The sequence below is a fragment of the Petaurus breviceps genome, unplaced genomic scaffold, assembly GCF_028583685.1.
Source record: "Petaurus breviceps papuanus isolate PSGF00001 unplaced genomic scaffold, PetGlider_PUasm1.0 90740, whole genome shotgun sequence".
Lineage (NCBI taxonomy): Eukaryota > Metazoa > Chordata > Mammalia > Diprotodontia > Petauridae > Petaurus > Petaurus breviceps.
In genome coordinates, this window is record NW_027187330.1 from 7508272 (window position 1) to 7534729 (window position 26458).

The 26458-nt window shown below is 35.5% G+C and overlaps 1 protein-coding gene across 5 annotated transcripts in view; it reads right to left on the minus strand.

The window, feature by feature from the left end:
• Positions 1–872: 872 nt before the first annotated feature.
• The window catches only part of MAPK8 (mitogen-activated protein kinase 8), a 128845-nt gene continuing 103259 nt past the window's right edge, over positions 873–26458 (minus strand). For 3 of the 5 annotated variants that reach the window (XM_069067258.1, XM_069067256.1, XM_069067257.1), the window contains 7 exons: positions 21984–22149; positions 18326–18397; positions 16283–16465; positions 15965–16089; positions 15097–15160; positions 13392–13469; positions 4042–5690 (listed from right to left, as the gene is read on the minus strand). In XM_069067258.1, the coding sequence (XP_068923359.1) occupies positions 5545–5690; positions 13392–13469; positions 15097–15160; positions 15965–16089; positions 16283–16465; positions 18326–18397; positions 21984–22149 (834 nt within the window). In that variant the 3' untranslated portion in view covers positions 4042–5544. Of the gene's footprint in view, positions 5696–13391; positions 13470–15096; positions 15161–15964; positions 16090–16282; positions 16466–18325; positions 18398–18757; positions 18830–21983; positions 22150–26458 lie in introns of all 5 variants that reach the window. The other 2 variants (XM_069067259.1, XM_069067260.1) reach the window with 2 other exon arrangements.

Sequence of the window (26458 nt, forward strand, 5' to 3'; positions counted from 1 at the left end):
ATTTCAACAATTCCAAGGGAATACAGTAACTGCTTTGGTGTGCTTGATCTGTGAGTCTCTGAGTGACGGATGTGTGGAAAATTCCTCTACCACCACAGCTCATCTGCAGCACATATCTAAGTTGTCTGGGGGCAGGCTGGACATTCATTACTTGATTTGCCTACAGTCACCCAGTTGTACGCAGCAGAAGCCAGCTTCTCTGTCCACTATGCCATGCTCCCATTGTATAACACTGAGAACTGGCTGGCCCTCAAAGGAAAAAGATAGTTAGAAAAAATATGTATCTTATTTTATTTACATGGCAACCAGGGATGGCCTAGGAGGCAGTGCATGTAGGTCATTTGAAATCCAAGTCCTAGAAAGGGAGAATAATCTGTAGAGGCAAGTCTAGAACAATCACATGTACTAAAAATGAAACACAAATCTCAAGTTTTATGCCAGTTTTCTTTTTCTGAAAACAATAAAAATATTCTCCAAAGGATTATTTTATAAATTAAATCTCTAACTTCAATAAAATAATGGGTACATTACTGCCAGAACCTTGGTTAGTATATCCACACATTTCACTCAGATACCCAATGGTAGGTAAAGGGCACAAAAACCAAGGTGTCTTTCTGTACATGTTGAGAGGACCAATGCTTCACTATAGACTCACCTTATGCTGAAAACACCCACCCCCAAGAAGCCTTGCTGGTACCTGCTTCCTGGGGGCCAGGAGTTCTCTACGATTTTCCCAAGCTGAGTTTCAGCTTCTAAAGTCCTCTAGTGTGATCTGAAAGACCCCATATCCTAACACTACTGTCTACACTTACAAACCTACCCTTTACTACAATTTTAAACCAGAACTTGTTTTTCAATGAAACAACTCTTAATTTCATACTTGTCATACAGCTTTTTTCTTTTTTATTTAAAATATTATAACCAATTGACATACTAGATAACATTGTTTACATTCCAGTGGTACGTGTTTAATGACCTATGGTATGGATGATTGAAACCACAATAGTCATCTCAGCATTCCCCACAAAGTGCCACAGGGACCGTAGGACTAGAACACAGAGAGCAAAGATGGAATGGGGTTATGTGGGTAGAAAAGCAAATGTGATTTAAAATTCTGAAATTGTGAGATTTTTTTTGACCCACCCCCTGGTAACAGAATAATCTGCTTTGAGAAAATAGAGGTCACATTCCAGGTACACAGCTCATTTGCTCAACTTTACTGTTAGGCTAAAAGATTAAAAGCTTCCCAAAAATATACCAAATATTGGGCCTACAAAAGTAATTCATCTGTTCGTAAAATTTACTAAGATTTATTCCTTTTGTAAAATGTAAAGAATGGACTGATACTACTAGGTCTTTACTTACAAAAACAGACAATAATCAAGTCACCAATCACATCTAACACAACTTTCCAGGATATACAGTCAAAGAAAGAATTTACATGTGAATGCTTCTTACTTATGCAAATTATACATTTTACATACTTACTGGTATCATCTCAACATTGGCCATAAAGGAATTAGAAAAACACACAGTTCACATTCAGCAAAGGTCTAATAGTAAGGGCAACAGTTTACTCAGGAAAGCATAGAAAATTAGTGTGAGGTAGTTCAATAAAAACCTAGTTTAATTTGTAAGCCAGTGTGAAAGTGGAAACATTGTGCAAAGCTAATCCACAGGTCTACTTATCACAAGTTTCAGTGAATGGAGAGAAAATTATACCAGAAATGATTAGTAAAATGTTACTCTTACTAGCCTCTCCTTAAGAGCACTTCACTAAGAGCAATTAAGTGAACCACAACAGGTTTCTAATCTTACCCCATACTATACATCTCTGCTTCAATGCCCTTCAATTCTTCAACTTGCTGTTGTTAAGTGAAAAAACAAAGACAAAAACAAACAAAAAAGGCTTATTCTGAAAATATCAGTAGAAAAAAAAAGCTTCTAAAGATCAAACATAAAACACAGCATATACTAAAACAGAAAGTAATTTCTATAGACAGCACCCAAAAGAGTTACTCAATGATGAAAGAACGATGGTATTTTAATCCTTCCACTACTCGTAGAAGCTTAACAGGGGTCTGTGGGGCTTCATGCATCCACTATCTAATATGTCGATAAAGAACAATACACATGAACAAACTACAGTAGCATTCTTGAAAATGGACTATATATGACTTAGTTCAAAATGGAGTACAAGTGTGTGTGTAGGCAACACTGAATAGTTGTCTTCGTATGCGTAGCAGAAATTGGCCTATAAAGTGAACCAAGTTATTTGGTAACCCAGGAAATTGCTTCATTTGTTTGATGATTTAAACTACAAAAGTCCATGTCTTTTCTAGCTTCATCTTTTTAGACAATATTGCAGGACTGGGAGAATCAGACAAAAGAAAATAAATAGATTTAAGTAAGTAAGGCTTCCATCACTAGCATGAAATTTCATGATATTTTGAGAGGTTTGATGTAGCAGTATTTCTCCTTAAAGAGCTTTCAGTTTCTTCTAGAAAGCCTGGGGAGGACGTACTGTGCCTTTCCTAACTTGGTATAGCAAATGTCAAAAATAGCCAGAATGATTAAGATTACATGGAAATACAGAATAAGATTTCTAAAATGAAAAAAAAAAAAGGTGATTGCATGGATATGTGATTTAAATTAAAAGAGTTCAAACAATACAACAATTTTAAAATTAATGCTTAATACAAATTAGAGTGTTAGAGAACAGCACATGGAAGAGGAACACTGGAAGATACCATCTCTCAGCTTACAAATATGACTAAATCTTGACTAACATCAGTAATTCATAGTGTAAGTTGATAGGGATATTTTAAATTCCTCCTGGGGAAAAAACATCAAAATTATAAAATATGCAAGCTTGCTTTACATAAATAGCAGTGAATGGCAATCTTGTGACTTCCATTTAAAAAAAGTATATATATTTAGTTAAGATGCCTTAAAGATCAAAACAATTTCTTTAAAAAAAAAATAAACAGGAACTCGTGCATAGACACCCTTACTTAGTATTATAAAATGTAAATCTAGTTAAGTAATGCTTAGAAGTTGTGCCTTGTGAATCCAGGGCATACACAACACTTCACCAACCTAATCCTTATGATCAGCACACAGGTTGATGAATATTTTAGATCACTTTAGGGAGAGTTCTTATTTTCTGAACTCAGTTGACAAATGCTGGTTTTTTCAAATGGTGGCTGGCACTTTAAACAAGTTATTAATAGCAAGAACATTTGGTTTTCCTTGCCAAAATTTGGGTAAATGGGAAACAGAACAAAAACACAATGAAACAAAACAAAAATTTGCTGGTGGGAGGTAAGGATTTACTTTTTTACTCTTCTACTCTGATGGCCCATCATCAGTAGAACAAATACTATGAAATTCTACAGGCAGATAAATCTAAAAAGTACATCATTTAAAGTGCAATAGTGACCTAACCTATTAAGTGAAGAAAATGAAGAGACTGTTAAACTAACTTGTCAAAGTCTAAAGAACACAATCACATGAAAATCTCTAAGACTGCAATTTTCAGTCTTGTTTTTGCGATTCAAGAGGTGTCCCACAATTCTCAAAATTAAATTTCAACTAATTTTAATAAAAAGGATTAACAAAACAGTCATGGTGCACCTCTGAAGAGAGTGCCAAGAAATAAAATAAGACAGTTGGATATTGCAATTCCAAGAATGGTAGTAGGAATCACTGCCTTTAATGTATCAACAATAATTCTACTTTTAAAAAATATACTAAAAAGCTAAATTAAAGTTATATTTAAATACTGAGTATTAAAAATGATCTAAAAGATCCTTTGCAAAAGGTTATTTTCTCAAAATAAATACATAACCAAACATCTAGTGAACTTCAAGAAATTGAAAATTATGCTCCTTCCCTAATTCTGGTCATTTGTCCTCCTGGGCTTCTGTCTAGGAATCTGCTTTAAAAAAAAAAAAAAACCTAACAAACAAGAATAAAAACTTACATGTTTGTCTTTCTATCTCAATTCAGTACACAAATCCCTTTTCCTTCAGAAAGTGATCAAAAGAGCCAAAGTTTATTAGTGAAAATGTGCATTTCTTTGAAATGAGATTTCAATGATTGCTTTACCTAAGAAAAAGTTCAGTTCTAGAGAAATCATTTTGCAAATATAAAATGTAAACAATTAACATACATTTGTCAGGATCAGCACCATTTTACACTACTTAGCAACTGTATCAGGTGTTTTATTGAAAATTAAGTATCAAAAATTAAAGATTCAGGCTAGAAGAACTCACCATTTATTCCTCCTCTGCCCATTTGAAGGAGCAGGACTTAGAAAAAGATATCCTATATATGGCTATGCAGTACTATTTGAAGATTAACAGTATTGCTCATATGATACATTACCTACAGATTTCTAAGTAGGTTTTGGGACATCCCAACAGCTAGTAGTTAATATGAATATGCTACATTTAATTGAAGAGAAACAATTGGAAAGGAAATGAGTTTCCCCTCTTCCCTCCCCTACCAAGAGCAAGTGTTTAGGTGACTGATACCAAGCAATAGGAAATCAGAAATGGTCAGGAGTCAAGGATACATGAAAATGAAACATATTTAGAGGGACTCCAAGACATTTCTGGGGATCTGTGTCCTGGAAAGATAGATTAGTTTTTGTGTGTACAAAAACAGGCTAATAGCTAGTAGAAGTAAACCATATGTTTATTTGCATTGAAATGTATTATTCATGAAGTATCCTCTTGACTTGATGTGATCATAAGCTTTTAGCATGCCATAATTTTGCAGAATACACCGTATCTTTTTGTTTTTCTTCTGGGGACAGGCTGAATATATGGCATCATAGAAAGACATGCTTTGCATTATTCTGCCATTCAGATGAAGTGACTTTGACAAGGAATTACGTGGGGTTCCCTACGAATTGTTTTGATTAAATTAAGATGGGCAAATAGCAAGAATTGGAGTATTAACTCAATCATTTACAGTAGTTATACCTGAATATAACTGGCTACAGAGATATATCTTACCTCTTTCCCAGGGAATAAACTAATGACAAGCACATAACCCTGAAGGATATTGTCATGAACAAAACATCTGGAATAAATTCTAATAAAAAAAAAACCACTATAAAATCTTAAATAATTCATGATATAGGCAAGTCACCACATAATAGTTGCTTTGATAAAACAAAGCTTACAAATTCAGTTAAAATGAATCAGCAGCATAAGGTAAAGCAAATAGGCAAAAATTTTAAACCATGATAAAATTATTAGGTTTACATTATACAGATAATTACAGCAAAAAAAACCAAAACAAAACAAAAAAACCCACAATACATTTTGTGGCTATTTTATAAACAACTTACAGTTTTAAATTACAGCACTTGATATTTTTTAAAAAATGAATCCTACATTTTTGGGGAACAAAACAAAACACTTAAAAATAAGACCACTGAATTGTTTTCAAAGTAGTTCTATCAATACCTAAATGAATCCCCTTCCCTCCTGCAACCCCCCTCCCTCTACCCTCCCACCCCTGACCAAATAGTCATCTACAGCAGCCCAGAGGTCCCGCTGATGTTTCTAGACTGCTGTCTGTATCTGAGGCCAATGTTGGATCTGTTGACATTGAAGACACATCATTGACAGACGACGATGAAGATGGATGTTGAGAGCCATTAATCACTGCTGCACCTGTGCTATGAGAAACAAAACAGCAAATCAGTTGCAGATACAGTTGCATATAGAGTTGCTTGCACTGCATTGTCCCAAGCAATGGCTACTAGCATCTCCTAAGCCAAATAAAACCCAATACTAAACAGTGAGTCAATTTTTATGCTAACGAAATAATTACATGGCCAAGTCACATTTAAAAATGTCTACAGGAAAACAAGCACTTGAGAGTGATGGGAATCTTTCAGTTTAAGTGGAAAATTACACTTGCTGTTTCAGGTACATTTTTTGTTTGGTTGTTTTTCAGTAGTGTCCAACTCTGGAGTTGTCTGCCATTTCCTCTTCCAGCTCACCTAGTTTTACAGATGAGGAGTTAAGGCAAAGAGAATTAAGTGACCTGCCCAAAGTCACACAGTCAGTAATTTTGAACTCAGTATTCTTCCTGATACCAGACTCTACACTCTATCTATGGCATTACTTAGCTGTCTACTCAAATCAGGTGCATTTACATTGGTCAAAAGTCAATACAAAGGGGCAGCTAGGTGCTGCAGTGAATAAAGTGCCAGCCCCGGAGTCAGGAGGACCTGAGTTCGGTTCCGGCCTCAGACACTTAACACTCACACAAAAAAACTAGCTGTGTAACCCTGGGCAAGTTACTTAGGGAATTTAGATTACTTAAGTCTTTAATGAAAAGAATAAAATCTTCAAGTACATAAAGATATAGTAGAATATAGTACAACAGACTGATCTGGTTACCCCAAAGCTTTCATCATGGTTACAAATCCTAACCAAGCAGCAAAAGTCTCCTGCCACAAAAGGTTGTGATAAATCAGGTATTCTTCATGTAGTCATACATAAAGATTATAAAAAGTTTGTACAATATCTAATCTCCACTGTCTCTGATCGCAGGCCTCTTTCTTTCAATTCTGTTTTATCTTAATTTGTCTTCTTTCTGGAAAGTATACACAATTTTAAAAATGCTTAAAGCTGCTAAAATATTTAGTAATTTTCAATGTTTATAAGTAAAAATGCCCATTTTTGCTCTGCAAATGAAAATACAGATCATTATGCAGTATAAGAAAACAACTTTACTTAGAATACTTAAAAATGATATTCCTAAAGAATGTTCCTTCCCTCCACTTCAACATTTACCATGCGCTACATCAGAAAGATATTTTTGGCATGGAGAATTTTGCTAAAACTCTGTACATTAAACTACCCGTAGTGGGGGGCGGAGCTTTTATGTTTTGGGCAGTAAGAAGGCAAACCAATAATCTAGGGAATGCTCCTGCTTGCACCTCACCCCACCCCTTGGCTAGATGAAATAGGTGCCATTTCTACTACAACGAGATGACAAATTGTCTCGTATTGGTTCCTTATTTTTAGCAATATGTATACCTAGGGCCAGCAAATATGTGGGCATGCAACTGTATTTGTTACTAGGCAAATCAAAACATAGCTGTAGTGGTAAATATGATGAAAAAAATAACATTTAATCTAAAACGAAATGCTCTGAACTATTGTGTTTGAATCTTCTGGAGAGTCAGTCTGTTCTTGCTGCTCTATTTTCTTACATTTCACTCTTTCTGAACTGTTCTCTCCAAACTTACCAATGGTTCACTGTTCTTTCCTCAATAATCTTCTCTGCAATTTTTGATCCTGGGGACCACTCCCTTCCCTTGTGGGTGCTCTCTCCCCCTTCAACTTTTATGACTGCTCTCTTTTGGTTCTCCTACTTGCCAGTCTCCCATCTCTCCCTCCTCTTCACAACCTGAGAGCATCTCCCAAAGCCCTGTCTGTCTTAGGGCCTCTTCTCTCTTTGTATAAATTTGCTTGGTAACCTGATCAGCTTTCAGGGATCTGAATATCATCGCGAAGCATACAATACACACATACATGTTATCTAGCCTTTACCTCTTTCCCAGGTCTAAAATCCCATTTCATCAACTTACCTGCTGGACATCTCTACTTGGATAACCCAAAGGCCTCTCACACTGAACATAGTGAAAACGAAATTAAAGATTTGACAGTGCGGTTCGGTGGACAGAATCTGAAGACCTGCTTGAATCCTAGCTGTCATTTACCACCTGAATGATTATTATCCAAATATTTAAACATCTCTGGAGCTTCAGTTTCCTCATCTATAAAATGAGTTGATTGCACTAAAGGGCCTATGATGTTTCTTCTACCTCTGATCTATGATTTTTCAATCTCCTTAAATCCATCTTTTCTCCACATTTCCTTATTTTTCTTGCATGCACTTTCACCCTTCTAGTCACTACGGTCCACAACCTTTGAGTATGCTCAACTTTTCTCTCTCCCTCACCTTGATATGCAATCAGCTAGTAAGACATGCTAATTTCAATGCTAAAACATCTAGCACATTCTCCCCTTCATTTCACTTATCTTAGAGCTGAGGGAACTCTAAAACTTACCTAGTACAACCTGGTTTTACAGATGAGACAAGGTGAAGTGCAGAGAAGCTACCTGATATGCTCAGGGCCACTCTAAGGAGCAGGAAGCAGAGGGACAGTTTAAACCTACAATGTTTTGACTCCAAAGTCAGTGAGGCAACATGGTACAGTGGGAAAAAAATGACTGACTTTGGAGTCAAAACAACATAGGTTGAAGGGCTTTATCACAACAGTCTAAATGGTTTCCTTGTTTCTGGTCTCTTTCCTTTCCAATGCATTCTCCACTAAGGTATCAAAACAATCCTCCTAAACCACAGATGTGGCTACATTAGTTAGTTAAGTTTTCAGGGGCTCCTTACTGTTGCAAGGATAAAATGAAAGCTCCTCATCTATTGTTCATAACACAATGACTAACTCTTCCTAATGCACTGCTCTAGTCATGGCAGGGTTGATAGAAAGTAAAGCCCCTCAGGCCTGAAGTAAAAGATCTCTTTTCCAGACTTTGCTTGTAGCACTCTCTTCATAATTCCCTGTTTTAGTACCAAGGGCCTCCTCTCCATTCCTGACCAGCACACTGTCTTCTTCATGACCATGCTTGTATTCTCCCCAAGGAATGGACTTGTGCTTCCCCCTTCTGACACCCCTCTCTCCAAGGCTGAACTCAAGAGAGCCTCCACTGACCCCTTGCACTCAGTAGGAAGGTGACCTTCCCTCATACAGTATTACTGGTAACCAGGCCTTTCTCCTCATCAGATCATATCTTTTTGTGTCTTTGCATGCACTAAGGTTGAGTATGATGCTTTACACATAGTAGGTGCCTAGAGAATTTTTGATGGGTTGAATTAAACAGCTGAAGATAGGGGAAGGACATTCTAGACATGGGAGACAGTGTCAGCAAAAGCCTAGAGGGAGAAAAGCAGGGAGTTCAGCTTGACTGGAACATCAGATACATGGAAGGAGACAGAATAACATAACGATAGAAGCATTCTACATTTAGACTGGAGGGCTCTGGAATGTCAGGCTAAGGAATAGAAGTTTACTTAGTAAGCAACTCAGTAACTATTAAAGAATTGTGAGTAGAAAAGTACTGTGAAAATATTTATACTTAAGTAAGATTAACCTGGTAGGGGTGTGAAGGATGATTTTGGAAACAGAAAGTTGAGACAGGAAGACCTTATAGGAGTTAATAGTCTGGACTTGGAGTAAAGAGGATCTATGCATAAGGAATAAACAGGCCTCAGGGTTGTCAAGATTATCACAGTTTAACTAGTCCAACTCTCATCCAAGCAGGAATTTCCTTTATAACATCTCAAAGAAAATTAATTACCTTCTACTAGAACAGGAGTGATGTGAAAGTCACTACATTGAACAAAACGGCCCATTTTATGTTCAGCTAGCTCTTAAATGTTGGGATGTTTTTCTTTATACTAAGAGATATTAAAAGGTCTTTCTCTTAGCAATGTCTACTCATTACACCTACTTCTGCTCTTTTTGAAAAAGACAGATGGGAGCAGTAAGTCCTGTCCTCTCAAACAATGTCATTTTCCCAGCTCAGATGCTCACAAAGAGTTAGAGGTCTACAGGCACTAAGGAAGGGTTCCAGTGCTAAAAGCTGGCCGGGGAGTGCAATCATCTAGAGCAGACTATTCCCAATAGACAAATGTTGAAGGGGGGTGGGGGTAGGGGCAGTTTCCAGGAAAACAGGCACACTGATGGTAGAGCTATGAATTGGTTCAGTTATTCCAAAAACCAACTTGGAACTATGCCCTTCAATCGATCAATAAATATTTAGTAAGTGCCTACTAAGTGTCAGGCTTTGTGCTAAGTGCTAAGGATTCAAAAGTCCCTAACCTACAGGAGCTCACCAGACTCTAATGTGGGAGACAATGGGCACACAAATACATACAAACAAGTTATACACAGGACAAAGGAAAAAATAACTGAAGGAGGAATGGCACTATGATTAACAGGGTTTGGGAAAGATTTCTTGTAAAACATGTGATTTTAATCAGGACTTAAAGGCAGCCAGCAAAGTCAGTACGGAGCTGGAGAGGAGCGCGTATAGAGGACAGCCAGAGAAAAAGCCTGGAGCTGAGAGATGGATTGTCTTGTTCATGGAATAATGGAATAGCCAGTGTCATTGGCCAAAGAATATATGGTGGGGAGTAAGGTATAAAAAGACCAGAAAGCGGGGGGGGGGGGGGAAGTAGGTGATAAAGGGCTTTAAATACCAAACAGGGAATTTTGTATTTGACTCCAAAGGCAATAATAAACAGCCACTGCTGTTTATTAAGTGGAGGTAGGTTGGGATATCTATGCTTTAGGAAAATCACTTTGGTGGCTGAATGGAGAACATATTGGAGCAGGGAGAGATGTGACACAGGCAGATCTACCAGCAGGTACTGCAGTCATCTAAGCATGAGGTGAGAAGAGCCTGCAGTGTCAGAGGTGAGAAGGGGATGTATGCAAGAAATGATGCAAAGGTAAATTAAAAGGCCTTGGAAAAAGCCTGGATGTGAAGGGTAAGAGATGGTGAGAAGTTCAGGATTGACATCTAGCTTGTGAGTCTGAGGAAGTTCAAGAATGGTGTTGCCCTTCACAGTAACAGAGAAGGGGGAGGTCAGGGTAAGGTTTGGGGGGAAAGACAATGAATTCCATTTTGGACATGCTGAGTTTGAGATATCTCTAAGGTAAGCTGGTGATGTGAGACTGGAGAAGGAAAGGTAGATTTGACAATCGTTAGCATAGAGATGATAATTAACTCTATGAAAGCTGGTAAGATTCTGAAGTGTAGTATAGAGAGAGAAGAGAAGAAGGTGCAGGACAGATGCCTGAGGGACACTTTTTGTTAGAGAGTATGACCTAAATGAAGATCCAGCAGAGGAAACAAAGAAAGAGTGGTAAGATAGATAGAACGAGAGTGGTGCCCTAAAAGCCTTGGGAGAAGAAAATTTCAAGAAAGAGTGACTGACAGTCTCAATGGCCGACTCAAAGGTCAAGGTGAAAAAAGATTAAGAAAAGACCACTGGATTTGGCAACTAAGAGGTCACTGGTAACTTTAGAGAGAACAGTTTCAGTGGAATGATAAGGTGAGGACCTGAACTGAAAGAGTTAAGAGTGAGAGGAGAGAAAGTGGGGGCACATATTGTAGACATGGTTTTTGAAGAGTTTAGCTACAAAGGACACAAGAGATATAGGATGATGGAAGGATCAAATAAGGGTTTTTTCAAGATAGAGGAGAGATGAACATATTTATAGGCAACAGGAAATGAGACAGCAGAGAGGGAGAGAATGAAAATAAGTGACAAAATGGGGATGACAGAGGGAACAGTCTGTTAGAGTAGATGGGATGGAACTGGATGACTTGAGCAAGTAAAGGGCTTAGCCTTGGTAAGAAATAAGCCTACCTCACCATGTGAGACAAGGTTGAAGGAGAAGGCACCTAAGTAATAGCAGATAAGGAAGAGGGGAGAAGACAGAGGTCAAGACAAATGGCCTTAATTTTTTTCTCTAGAATACGAGTCAAAGTTTTAATCTGAGAGAATGGGGGGGGGGAGGGTAAGAGGAACCATGGGAGTTTTGGGAATGGATAAAAGGGTTTGGAAAAACTACTGTGGGGATGGGACAGAGAGTTGGTGAGGGAGGTATAGCAGGATTGCCTAGCAACAGTGAGGGCCCAGTTGATCTTATATATCATAAATTTAAAGTAGACCCAGTCAAAATAGCTGTGTGATTTTTCTCCACTTTTGTTCAGCAACACATGTGTAGGAGTGAAGATGGTGAAATATGGGAGTGCTCCAAGGTTGAGGCTAGGCTAGGCCCAATTGGAGAAATCAGGGGACTAGGGACTCAAGAGGGTTCAATGTATTTGAATTGGTTCACCAAGGGGTGAAGGGGTGAAGATGGGTAAAAGAGAGAGCGGCTAGCGCAGGGAAGATGAAAAAGGAAAGAACTGAAGGGTCAAGGGACTGGAGGACATAGTGCATACTATACCACGAACAGGCCCATTTCAAGTGCATACTATACCACGAACAGGCTCATTTCCCAAAGAGATGAAAGAGAAATATGACCAATATTTACAAAACATTTCTAATAGCTCTCTTCATAGTAACCCCAAATTGGAAACTAAGGAGCTATCCTCCAATTGGGGAATGGCTAAACATATTACAGTATATAAATATGATAAAAAATGATGAAATGGCAGTTTTGGAATAAAATGAGAAGTTCTCTACAATCTGCTAGAGAACTAAGTGAGCAGAATGAGAACAATTTATATAACAAACAATGAAAAAAACAACTTTGAAAGACTTTAGAACTATGATCAATGCAAGGACAAATCATGATACAAGATGAAACATGCCACTCACCTCCTTGCCAGAGAAATGATGAACTTAAAATATAGAGAAACATCCATTTTTAGTCACAGAAAATGTGGAAATGTTGGACTACACATATTTATGGAAGAAGGTTGTTTTTTGTTTTGTTTTGTTCAATGGGGAGCAGTAGGAGGTATAGGTTGTTACAAATGCATGCAAAAATAAATTTTTCCATAAGTCTATTCTCTATACCTTTCAGATAGAGGTACATAGTTCCAATAAAGTACTGAAATAAATCTAGATTTGTTTTAAGTTACTCCATGGACTTGCCTGACACATAAGAAGCCTTTAATACATGCATGGGATCTGGCCTTGGTGGAACCTAACAACATTTATGTCATTTGCCCTCACAAGGCTGATGTGACAGATGCCCTCATTAAAAGGCCTCAAAGCATCACATATACCCTTTCCTGTAAAAGATGAGATTTTAGTTGGGACTTAATAAAGCCAGAGAAGTCAGCAGGCAGAGTTGAAAAGGTAAAGCATGCTAGGTAGACAGGGGAGCCAGAAATGGAGTGTCTTGCTCAATGCATTTTTAAAGTTTTAGTCCATTAAAAAAAAAGACAATCAAAATCACAGAAATATAGGGCTACTGCATTTCACAAAATAGCTTTGAAGTAAGTCACTGTCAACCGAAAATGTTATGATTTCATGGTTCTATCACTTAATGAAGCATCACTTATTAGATGTGTGCTATAAAACAACAGTTTTTAAAAAGCTCGTTAAATTGCCCTGAGCATTGATATGAATGGTTGCATCACATTTCAGTGCCCTGACCAACTCTAGTATAGGGCACTAAACATTCCATATGTACATGAAACTGTTACGTACAAATGAAATAACTATAATGAAGGAATTACAGTTTTGGACTCACTGAAGAGTAGAAATAGGATTAATAAGCTGTTTTGAACTGAGCTTATATTGTAACCAACCTAAAGGAGCCGGCTGACCCCGTATAACTCCATTCTTAGTTCTCTCCTCCAAGTCCATAACTTCCTTGTATATCAATTCTAAAAAACAAAAAGAAACAAGTAAACTATAAAAGCCAATTTCATACCATAGGTTCATTTTTATTATAGATAACAATAGTCAAGTACAGTGACATTTTGAACAGATGTTCAATAAGTGCCAATGATAAGCTAATATGAGATTTTTAGAATTTTCCAGGATTTTCACTAAAGGAACTAGAGTTCTAGGCTGAACTGGGTATCTTTAAATTAGGTCTTCTAGAACTGGTTTAGGGCAGTGCTAGGGAAAGAAGTTTAAACCTATCATGGAAAAGACAAAGGACAACAACCAGGGCACAGAATTCAAGGTATGGTAGCTATCACATTTGATGGGACTAAGACCTAAGTCTACATAAGCATGAGGTCCTTCTGTACCTATGAGCCATTTAACTTTTAATACTCACAATGATGATAAAGGTCAATATATAGTTTGGGTGGCTTCTGGTGTCACAAATTTGGATGTCAAAATCATAAGATATGGTTTAAAAAACATTGTCAAGGGATAGAGAATGTCAAAAATGACACAACAGAAATTTTCAATTATATAACACAAAAAAAAACTTTTGTAAAAATATAAAAAATAAATACAGCTAAAATGAAAGGTGAAATTGTTGAGGGGGAAAAACCTTCTATCAAATATATCTAATAAAAGTTCAATAGTAAGGCCATAGGGAAATGAGAAATTTATAAGATGACGAGTCATTCTCTAATAAACAGGCAAAAGATAAAATTTTCAAAAGATATGAAAATTATAATCATCATATGAGACTGCACATCACATATAAAAGAAATGCAAAATAAAATAACTCAGTAAATATACAAAGATGATAAAAGGTGGAAATAATCAAAGTTGGAGGTATGGTGGGAAGGTCAGGAAGGTAACACAGCTGTGAACTGATCTATTTTGGAAATCAATTTGAAATTCCATGACAAAGGCTGCTCAACCTTTGACCCATAAATCTTATTCCTGGGTGTGTGTGTGTGTAAATAAAATGAACAAAAAGGTTCCATATGTTCTAAAATATTCATAAGAAAAAAAAACCTGGGAAGTAAAGTTAAATACCCATCAATTGCAGAAAAGAGGAACAATTAGTGGTGTGTAACATAATGGAATATCATTGTCTGTAAGAAGTAATAAATATAAAGAATTCAAAGAAAAAAGGGAGCACTGTTATAAAGTGATCCCAACTAACACAGAACTAGGAGAAAAGTGGATGACTGTAATGCAAAGAAATACACTAAGACATCAGAACTCAAATTACACATGTCTATGTAGTTCCAGAGGTACTCCGGTGACTTGCCAGAAGTTATAAAACTAAAAGCTAGTGTTGAAGTCAAGAGAGCATGTGGTCATAGGTAATGAGGTAAGATGGGGGGGGTAAGCCAAACTAAAAATCATACACTATTCATTTAAACCAGAAAATTTGGAATTGTTTTTAGTAAACAGATGAGCTATTGCTTCCACAGCTGTTAAAACACATAAGACACAAATATCAGTTATGAAAGAAATAGCATGGGTATTTAAAGTCTATGCAGATACATCTTGCCCAAATGAACAGATTTTGAAAGCAAAACAGTCTCTGAGTGTGGGCGCTCCACTCTGAGTTTTTTGGATTCCTTTTTTCCATACCTTTCCACTCTTCTATTGTGTGTTCCCTTTCATCTAACTGCTTGTCAGGTATCTTTGGTGGAGGCTGTAAGAGACGAGGCAGCCGTAAGTAACTCAGGTCACTGACACTTGGGAAATAGGTGAAGAAATCATAAAGATAATTTCCACTAACACAAGTCGTCAAGCTATTTTAAAATCATAACCAGTCAATACTCAAACAACCATAGGTGAAAATGAAAAGTTCTGAACCAAATACTGGTACCTTTCTCATGGTACAGACTGAGGATTCCCCATTTCTCTGAGGAAAGTCAACAGTTTACCTTTCTTGCTAGTACCACTAGAATTTCTAAGATGTCTAGTTTTACTTAAACCAACTGCAATTTACTGTATTTTATCAGGACCATTTAAAAAAACAAAAACCTTAAATCAAGATATAGTATGTATGCCTTACAGTTCTATTCTGTTACCCTTATCCCTCTAAGGTTTAGAGCTAGGAGTCTTAGAAGACTGGAGGTACGCTGCAAATTCCGTTTTTGGGGGTGGGAGTGAAACTGTAAAGTAGGCTTAAAAATAATATTAGCTCAGTAAGTGATAGTATCCTTATACTTCTCTTCTATAGATTATAATAATACATTACTAAACAAACAAACCAAAAAATCTTTAGCAACAGAAATCCCCGCCCCGCCCCTCTGGAACAAAAGCTTACATCATATACTAATTAGATACAAAAAATTACACTAAGTTATATCTGTGAATCCCTAATGAATATGATATTCAACTACTTTTTGTTCCCCAAAAGACAAAAACAAAATGACTATTAACTTGTAGGAGGAGAGTGTATTATATGTCTATCTATATTTATATCCTAAACATGAAGAAATGGACTCACCGCCTCTGCTTCTGAAGGATCATACCAGACATTGATATATGGGTGCTGGAGAGCTTCATCCACAGAGATTCTTTTAGATGCATCGATAACCAGCATTTTTGACAACAAATCCCTTGCCTGACTAGCTGTAAAAGTAACAGTTTGCATTAGAGCAATATGCATTTTCTTATGTTATGTCCATATTTAGAAAACTTTTACCAAGACCAAGAACTTTTAGAATTTATTATAAAAAAACATGCTGCATTAAATGTCCTAAGATTTAACTGAGAGTAATTCTGGAGGTCATTCTGAATTTTTGAGTTACTTAAAAAATGATACCTTTAAGTTTGTTGTGCTCTGAGTCAGCTGGGAAAAGCACATCTGGGAAGAGCTTCTCAAAGCTATATCCAGCATATTTAGGTCTGTTCTCCACATAAGTCCTTACTGTCGGTTGTAATTTCTTCATGAACTCTGGGCATGGTGTTCCAAGTTGCTCAATAACTTTATTCCACTGATCAATATCTAAGATCAAGCAGCTAAGAAAAATACTCGATAGATATACATTGGCTATAACATATCAAAATAATAAAAATGACACTCCCTAAAATTTACAAGAACAAATGTGAATAGAAAGAAAGCTTTATTGCTACACTGTTTAGGTAGTGATAACAAGTGAAGAAAAATCAATAAATTAACTTAATACCAGTTGAGGTTTTTACATTGATTTTACTCTAAAAACAGAGATAGAACACTTTCTTACTAAGCTTAAATCAAAGAAGAGCAATAATAATTTATTAAAGGCTAGCAAGTATGGGGTCTAAGTGAAAAAGGCTCAAAACCATAGGAGAATGCTAAATTTCCTTTCTTCTAGTTATTTTAGGGGACTGACCATAAATGCTAGTAATAAAGCTCTTCTATTAAATCCAGCAACTACATTTGTTGGACCAGAAATGTTATGGAATCAGTTACTGTAAAAGGAAATTTTTCTTCCTGTATTTTTATATATAACATTCTTATAATAACAAGTTCCCATTGATCCAGTACTTTGCAGAATGATACATATATGTGTGTGTGTATATATATATATATATGATATGTATGTATACACACATACATATATAATTTCATTGATTATAAAATACTGAAATCCTTCCATTAGGGAGATTTAATATTTCTATCACCTGTGGAACTTAGAAACTACTTTTAAGAGATCTAACACAGACAGTCCTTAATAAGGCCCTGTAACCCCAACCCATAACCTAGTAAAACTAGTTTCTATTCAGGATTCTATTCAGAAATTTTGCTAAAAGTCTCTGAAAAAAACAAAAGCATTCTAGGACACATACAAATGTAGGGGTAGACAAGTGTTCCTTCTTCCTAAAACTATCATTAGCTAGCTGTTCTATGAACTAACATTTAGATGATTAGCAAGTGGCAATTTTAAATGGACTTTATATATTAATACTATCTAGTCTCCTGATGGAGACAACTCAGTCAGCCCGATACACAGGATGTTAAATACACCTATCCCTTCCCTTTCTTGTTCATCAATACTACAAAAGAAGCAGGTTCTACATAGGATTCTTCAGAGGCTCTCCAAATGACAAAAGCAACCTGGACACTACGCTGCACTATAGCAGTTGGGAAAGCCTCTTACCACCTCGTGAATAATTGGGGGAGGTTGGGAAAGGCCAATTACAGCTGAGGCTCACAGATGTCCAACAGGACTATGGTTAATAAACCTGATTCTACTATACCTCCCTCTAAACAGCTTTAAGCAATTCAATTTGACAAAGAAATACAGAGGTGATTACTGTTAATATAACAGGTAAAAAGCAGACAGATGGACAAAACGTGCTCTTAATGAATTCTAATCTAATCAACATCACAAAAAAGCAGCACTCCTCAAATACTTGGATGAAAGGATCAATGAGTTAAATTCAATAAGGGACAACAGCAAAAATAGCACACAGACAGAAAACATAAAACAAAAGAAAAAAAACAATGTATGACCAGAGGCAATGGACAGTTTTAAAATTCATGACATTAAACCTATTTCCTAAACACTTTTAAATCTATTCAAGTGATAGGAATATTAGAAATTATGAATGAAAGCCATGCTTATTGGTTTTGGTTAAATAAACAAATCCAAAGCCCATGATAAACTATAACTAGATAATTAATTGCACTTTAGCATTTTTTAATGATACAAAACTACAAATATAAGAAAGGTCTATATGTAGTCTATATCAGCTGGTGGTATTCTGAAACTAATTTAGCATTACCTCATTAACTGCATAAGAGACAAGATTATGTTAAAATGACCAAGCTGAAGTTCATTTTGACCTTTCAAAAACTAGTCTAGGCAAAAAGTAAGGATACGATCTGTACCTGGGAACAAAACACCACCTTTGATCATTTCTCCCATGATGCACCCAACTGACCAAATGTCAACTGAAAACAAAATGCAATGACATTAACAGAAAGGTATTGGCTAAAGAAAAACAAAACAAAACAAAACAACACACTAAAATAAAATCATACATATAATATGATATATTCAAATTATAAAAAGCAGTGTAAAATGAAAATGAGTGACAATGAATGGTGCTCTGACTCCCAGCAGAGACTATGTCCTACTGCTAGGTGCAGCCTAAAAAAATGATTCAACTTCTCATCAGAACAATTTTTTGAAATAAACAACAACAACAAAGTTTCATGTCTATTTAAAGAAAAATTGGACCATAAGCACTTTCATGACAGAGTATTAAAGAGTGAATCACCAATCAAACTGCTGCAGCCGCACAAGGATACAGTCCCTTCCTGGAAAGAGGATTTTGTGGCAAACCATTTCTCCCATAATGCACCCCACAGACCATAAATCCACTATGTTTGTAGCACAAAAGAAGGAAAAGCAAAGCAAAAGGTCATTTAAAATTAAAGAAGCATAACATGATTGCATTATATAAAACTGCTGAAACTTATCACAGAAAAAAGGAAATGATTTCAGTATTAATTAATGGAAAGATTCTAAATAAAAGTATTTTCCAAAGAATTTTGTTTGATTCACAAAGGAAAATGTGTACAGCCTTTTAATTAAGCTTTTAAATTTAAAGTGAGAGCTCTGCACAGTGATAATACAGTAAAAAGGAACACAGAGCATATAGAGACCAATTTTTGGAATTTTGGAATAATGAAACAAACTATTATAACATGTACTGCTGTAAAAGTTATAGTCCATTAAAGAAATCTTTCTCTCATTTTGAAATTCAACTGTGCATTGCACTCTCTTTAAGTCAAATAAACAAAAAAAGCATGAGCAGGAATAATTTAGCATATTAAAATATCCATTAACAATAAAATTAGTTATGTTCCTATAAGTAGACTAAAATTAGCTCAAACTATTTCTTCAATAAAGCAACAATCTCTTACTAAAAAGAACTAAAGATCTAACAGTGCTAACAAACATTAGAACAAATTTCCTTAACACATCAAAAAAATTATCAGCATTCACCTAAAATTCTTCAAAGACTTTTACAATGGCTTTATCTATTTCACTGATAGATCATAAGTATTCTACTATAATAGGATTAAACATAGTATATGTTAAGAGTTTTCTTGACCACATTATATAAGAAATTTTACTAATTAATTTCTAAAAATGACTACTTTTGGGAAAGAGTAATAGCTAAGTTATGGACAAAATAAACAAGTATCTTTAAAAGAGCTCAAAGAATTTTTTTGCCTTCCAAAACCCAAATCTATATATATGTAAATTATTCTTTGGTTAAAGAAACCAGTTTTGGATGGAAGTAGTAGTATGGATTCCTAAAACAATGCCATGTAATATACAACTGTTAGTGAGTTTCTCTTTAAGAGAGGTAGCAGCATAGTGAAGAGGAAGCAGCACTGGACGGGGAGCCAGGTCATTCACATTTTAGTCCTGGCTCTGCCACTAGCTAACCAGTAACATCACCTCGGGGTGGTCACTTCAGTTCTCAGGTGTTCAATTTCCTCTTATGTAAAATGAGGAGCTTGGATTATCTAATTTTGGCCCTTCTAGCCAAAGGATTTGACTTTTAGATTTAAATTAACAATCACTGACCCTATTCCAATTCTAAATGAGAATTTAACTGAAGCTTAATAAAACTAATCCACACATTAAAGACATATGAAATTTGGGGGTTTCCACCTGTTTTCAGTAAAACATACAACACACACAGACATACTCCTGGACCTAGATAGTAAGTAAAAAAGGGCTTGGAAGACTGGAGCAGGAAATAAATGGTAAAGGGAGAACAAGCAAAATGAACTAGAAAATCCTAGAAATATTTGCAAACACCCTGTTTAGAGTTTGAAAGTCCATGATTTTTTAGAAAGAAAAAGAAGGGAGAGATCATAGGCAGAAATACTAACTTCATCTATGCTGATGGAGGATCTAGGGATTAATGAATGTTGGTAATTTCTTATGACCACTTATTAAAAAATAAAATTTATTTTGTTAAGCTGAATAATTTAGAGAAGAGACTTAAAAGGAATGGTTCATAAACCAATCACTAGAGTGCAATTAAGTGTCTTTTAAAGAATTCTGACACTATGTGTATAACCTATTTTATTAATTATTTCATAGTTTTACATAGTATATTATAGACTTTTTTAAAATGTTCTGGACATATAGTTCTTGTTGCTATGCTTTAATGGTTCATCATTCTTAAAAATAAAAAGCTTTCAGCAAAACAAAGTCACAGGCCAGAATATATGCTTTGTGAAATAAGAGGGTGAAAAGCTGTTAGCAGCTTTGTAAACTCATAGATGCATTTTATGCTACATTAATTCTGAAGCTATAGTGTCTCAGCAGTTTTTAATGGTATAAAATGGAGAAGGTTTAAAAGTACAATTTTAATTTAACCCTTACACCTATTCAAAACACGTCAGAGACAAGAGACGGTTACTCAGCTAAAAACCTAATTCACTGTCAATTTCTTAGAATCCACTCCTCTCCCACAAAATTCACCTAGTCTTATACTTGAATAGCTTTTAAAGTTCACTAATGTTATACCTTAGAGAACAAAAAAAGATTCCAGGGATTCTTTTGGATAAAGTTAATTTGTTAAATCTAATAAGTTAAAAAAGTCAAACCTTGGGGGCACTTGATCTACAAAATGTCTATAAGGTTTTGAACATCCCTACTATAGATGGAGTTGTGAGGAGGGAAGAATTTAGATTTCACTTCCATACTAAAACATCTAACAAAGAAATTTTTATAACTTTGTTTTCAAGGTGAAATCTGTATCTCTGTGCATATATGTATGTGTACCATGTATACTGATGTGTATATATGTACATAAACATAAAAGCAAATAAAAAAGTAGCAAAAGACATTCCTTCCTTTTAGAATGGGCCAACAAAGCTTCTAGGATCACCTTGGTTCCTTGTATAGGTTTAATCACTATAATCATGGCTATGAGGGGGGCCAGGACTTACGCGCGCACGTGTGTGTGTGTGTGTGTGTGTGTATCCACAGAAAGAATTTTAAAAAATGTATTCCACTTGAATTAGAGTTCTGCATTTTTTACTGTCACAAAAAAACCCAACCAACGCTCAGAGGTTGGTGAACCTGGAGAGCTCAGTAAAATATGCACTTTACCCTTTAAAATCTTACCAGTTAATCTTAGAGTGTCAAGATCATGAAAATATGGCAATCAAAATTACTACTAAATGATCAATAACTTATGCTTTGCTAAGGTTAATTTTTGAAATGCTTATTGCTATGCTATGGTTAACAACATACATAAAAGGTGAAGAAAACTGCTTTGGTAGTACTGTTTGTGTGTGTTCATGTTCACATGAACAGGATCCCCAGATTCTCAAACAGTGATGAAAAAATTACTAGTAAATTTCATAAAATCTGCACAACTGCACACAAATAGCTTTGAACACTAAAGAGATTATACAGGTTAAACATTTACATTAGAAATATGATGTTCAAAAGGGAAAATAAATCATAACTACATTTCAAAGAAATACTATGTTTGCTGACCGTTTTCTTTGTAGCCCATCCCTAGGATGACCTCGGGTGCTCTGTAGTAACGAGTCACTACATAAGGTGTCATCATAAAACTAGTTCCTGCAGTTCTGGCCAGTCCAAAGTCAAGAATCTTCAAAGTGCAGTCTGATTTTACTACTATATTACTGGGCTTTAAGTCCTTAAAAAGAAACATCATAAATGACTGCTATGACAGGCATAAACATTTTGCAGTTCACATTTAAGTTACCACCACCACTTGAGAAAAAAATTTAAAGGTAGTCAATTCATGTTTTTGTTCATTTTATCTCACTACAAAAGTATTTCCTCATCAATTTAATGCAAGTGCCAAGTTCCCAAAATAAGATTTCTTCATGGAATTTTCATTTGATAAAACTGTTCAACACCTAGAATATTAAAGAAATTAGAAGTGTTTTAAATACATTATAAATTAGAATTAGGCTGAAAGGTTAGTTCTAATATATGGGATTTGGAGAGGTCATTAAGAGGAATTAAAAGCACAAACAAGTATCATTATGCTTTAAGACAAAGACAGTCAATTTAAAAAGTTTTACCCACCTATGACTATTAGCATGAGGGTGCTATACCAGGATTCCATTTTTAATCACTATGTATATATTATTCCTACTATTGAAAAGTCTTCAGGGTGTGTCCATATCAAGTCTTCCAGCAAAATCTCTTTATTCGTAATAGTGAATGGGTCACACTCTGGGTCAGTCTAACCAATCCAATGTTACTTTCTTTTCACATGAGCAGGTACATATCTCAAGACTGCCTAACATTTTAATGTGAAGAAGCAGATCTTTACATCACTGATTTCTCACTTAAAACCTTGAAATCTGTTGAGGGCAAAAATTTTAAGCTTGCCTAAAAAAGTCTTAGCAATTAGGAAACCTCTGGCCTCCTCTTAGAAGGAAAAACATTGTAAAATCATCTCTCTGGATCAACTGTAACAAACTCTCCAAAACTGCTTTAATGTTCAGTGTCTGTTACAAGAGGCACTGAGGTAAAAATGATTCTTGTAGCTAATTTACAACCCATTAGCCCTCAATGTCCTTTTTTCATTACTGAAGTGGTGCTACTCTGAGAGCTGTTATGTATCAGATGAAGATCTGAGGAACCAAGAGGTAAAAAAGGGGGGAAAAAGTTCTGATGGATCTACTTTATTACTTCTATGGAATTACAGTTTGGATTTTAGTTAAAAATTGTCAGTGATGATTAAAATAAAAATAAATTTTATATAAGGGCAGTGTCCTAATGACTAATTTTAATGTTCCTATATATCACAAAGGATGTATGTATATATGTGCATAATGTATGTTACATTATGTTTTAAATTCATTCTAATATGCAGTGAAAGAAAGACTTAATAGACACATCTAATCACAGGTAATAATAGTGAAGCTCTATGATGCTAGGTTTACAGGTAACCTAATGACTGAGAAGAGGATTTATATTTTTTGCAAATATAAAGGAACCTTTGGGTTTAATGAATAAAAGATGTATAAAATTTCACTACTGAAGGACAAAATGAAAACACTACCATAAACCTATTATTTTATCTGTCAGGTAAGACTGAGTGTATGCTCAATAATAAATACTACAAGTTGAGTAATGCTGAAAGTCTAGAAATTAACAAAGAATGGAAAATTAAAAATCCATATGATATAATTTGAACAAATGAATAATATCTTACCTGCAAATAAATAGGACAACGTCAAAGGACAGAAACAAAAACAGTATTTTTTGTACAGTTAAGAAAAAAGGGTCAATTTCCACATGTCGTGGAAATTTACATATAGGAATAAGGAAAGCAAGATAAATTTAATGAATTCAAACAATTCAATTAGCTCCCTCTATTGCTCATGACAATGAACCCATAGTACCAGGGCACTGGAGAGTATCATTAAACTTAGTCTAACAACTCAAAAGTAGACTTTCTTATAAAAAGGTAGAAATACTGGCACAATGACTGAAATAAGATATAAAACATGATCATACAATGACAAAAGAATCTGCAGAGGCAATAGTTCACGGGGCTTTTTTGGAGAGGGGAAGTGGCATGGCACCACCTTCCCCAACCTAAATGATGTAAAACATTGTATATTTTCTTTTAATGAACTTTTGAAAAGGCTCTTTTAAAAAAGTGAGAGAAAATATGATAAAAAATTTCTTCTAAATACTGTGACAGAGTAAATTTGGAAAACTGAAGTCCTAGTCTGACCTTTGCTACTAACTAGCTATATGAACTTGGGTAAGACACAAATACTCTATTTAACTACATCATTTAAAGAAGAACTTCCTAACCATTACAATGACATTAAATTGAAATGAGATGCCTTTGGAGATAGTGGGGTTGCCTATACTGAAGGAATGGTTCAAGTAATGGTTAGATAATTACTTCTCTGGGACACTGTAAAAAGGATTCTAGTTCAGATATGGATGGACAAGACAGTCTGGAGGTCTCCTTCAATGAGATATTGTCCCTTCCACCCTTAAAAATCTATATTTTTGACACCAATATGAACTACAGACTGCTGAAGCAAGCAAGCTATGATGTTACATAATTAAGTACTACAAGAGTATATGTATATATACATATGCATATACATATATATGTACATGTATACACATCCACACACCTACCTATCTGTGTTTAGCATTGTAATATGCCAGTCCTATGCACTTCCAGGAGACAATCTATCTTGTTTCTTGGTTCAGCAAATCAATCCAATATTTTTTGCCCCCTCCTTCCCTCAATTTTTGTTTAATTGTGATGAAAATCACAAAACTAGCATATATATTTGTCAGGGACAGATTGTCTTTTTTAATGAAAAAACAACAGAACCATAAAATATGAGGTTCTCTTAAAGAATAGTAACTAAAATTCTTTCAGCAATATCAATCATAAAAAAGTTTTATACATAAAAAAATAGAAAACAATATTATAAACATGTCAGAAGTCAACCTTGGAAAAAAGGTGGTCTCTTAAAATTAATTTGTTTTGACATTGTATGATAGCATTTTACACCTGTCAAAATGCTATATATAGATACTGATTTCTTAAGTTATGCTGAATGTACTCTTTATTATTTATGGGTATATACATGGCCATGAATTACTCTTATTTAAAAAAATAGAGATGTACAAACGCAAACTTCAGGTAAAGCATTTTCTATAGTTTATATATTTATATGACACCTTGGGAACTTGGAGTCAGAAGACCTGATTTGGAATCCTGCCTCAGATACTTAACAGCTGTGTGACCCTGGGCAAGTCACTCAACCTCTCTCTGTCTCAATTCTGAGGCCTCATATACAAAACTTGAGTCATAATAGCACCTAGTATAGCATAGGATTATGATAGCAAATGAAATAATGTATGTAAAGCATTTTAAAAACCTTAAAACACTGTATAAATGTTAGCTGTTATTATTATTATCTGATCCATCTGGTCTCCGCTATAGAATATTGTAATACAAAATATAAACCAGAGAGTATCAAAAGGCCAAAGCACCTTCATCCAAAAGATGCATAAACATATATCTCAAGATACAATCTATCACTTATCATTTATGATAATATGAGTAACTGCAATGCCATAGGCAACCCCCAAATTTATTTATATTTGACTGAGAGTCAGTGTGGCTTTGTGGATAAAGACCTAGTGTCAGAGGCAAATCCTGGCATTTTTGACTTCATAACATCTCTTATCTACTTTCCCTTTGGCCACTGTTTCTAGCTCTGACCCTCATCACCTTGTGCCTGGATTACTACAATAGATTTTAATTGAGCCCCCTGCCTCAAGGCACTCTCCACTTGAATTCATTCTCCAGTCAGCTGCCAAAATGATTTTCCTAAAGCAGCAGTCTGACTATGTCACCTTACGTGCTCAATAAATTCCAAAGGCTCCTTATTACTTCCAATATCAAATTGGAAAAATCCTCACAGCCACTTAAAAAGTCCTTAATTAACTTGACCCCTCCTTATAATTATAAAGTCTTCTTATACTCTGTTTCCCTTCACCCATTTTGTAAACCAGCCATGCAAGCCTATCTGCTGCTCTTCCAGCATGACATTCCACCTTCCACCAAAATGCCTTAGACGGTCTCCCATGCCTGGGATGCTCTGCCCTCTCACCTCCATCCTCTGGCTTCCCTGAATTTCTTTAAGACTCACCCAAATAATATCTTCTGTAGAAACCACTTCCAGCTCCCACAGATGTTCATGTTTTTCCCTTGTGGAGACCTTCTATCTACTACGTACATATTTTTCATGTACCAAGTTTGTACATATTGCTTTTTCCAATAAAATGTGAATTTGAGAGCAGGCATTCCTTTTGCCTTTCCTTCTATCCCCAGTACTTAGCACAGCATCTGGTACATAAATAAGTGCTTAATAAATGCCTGTGGAATAACAGAAGATCTGGGTTGACTTTCCACATAACTACATGGCTCTGGTTAAATCCTG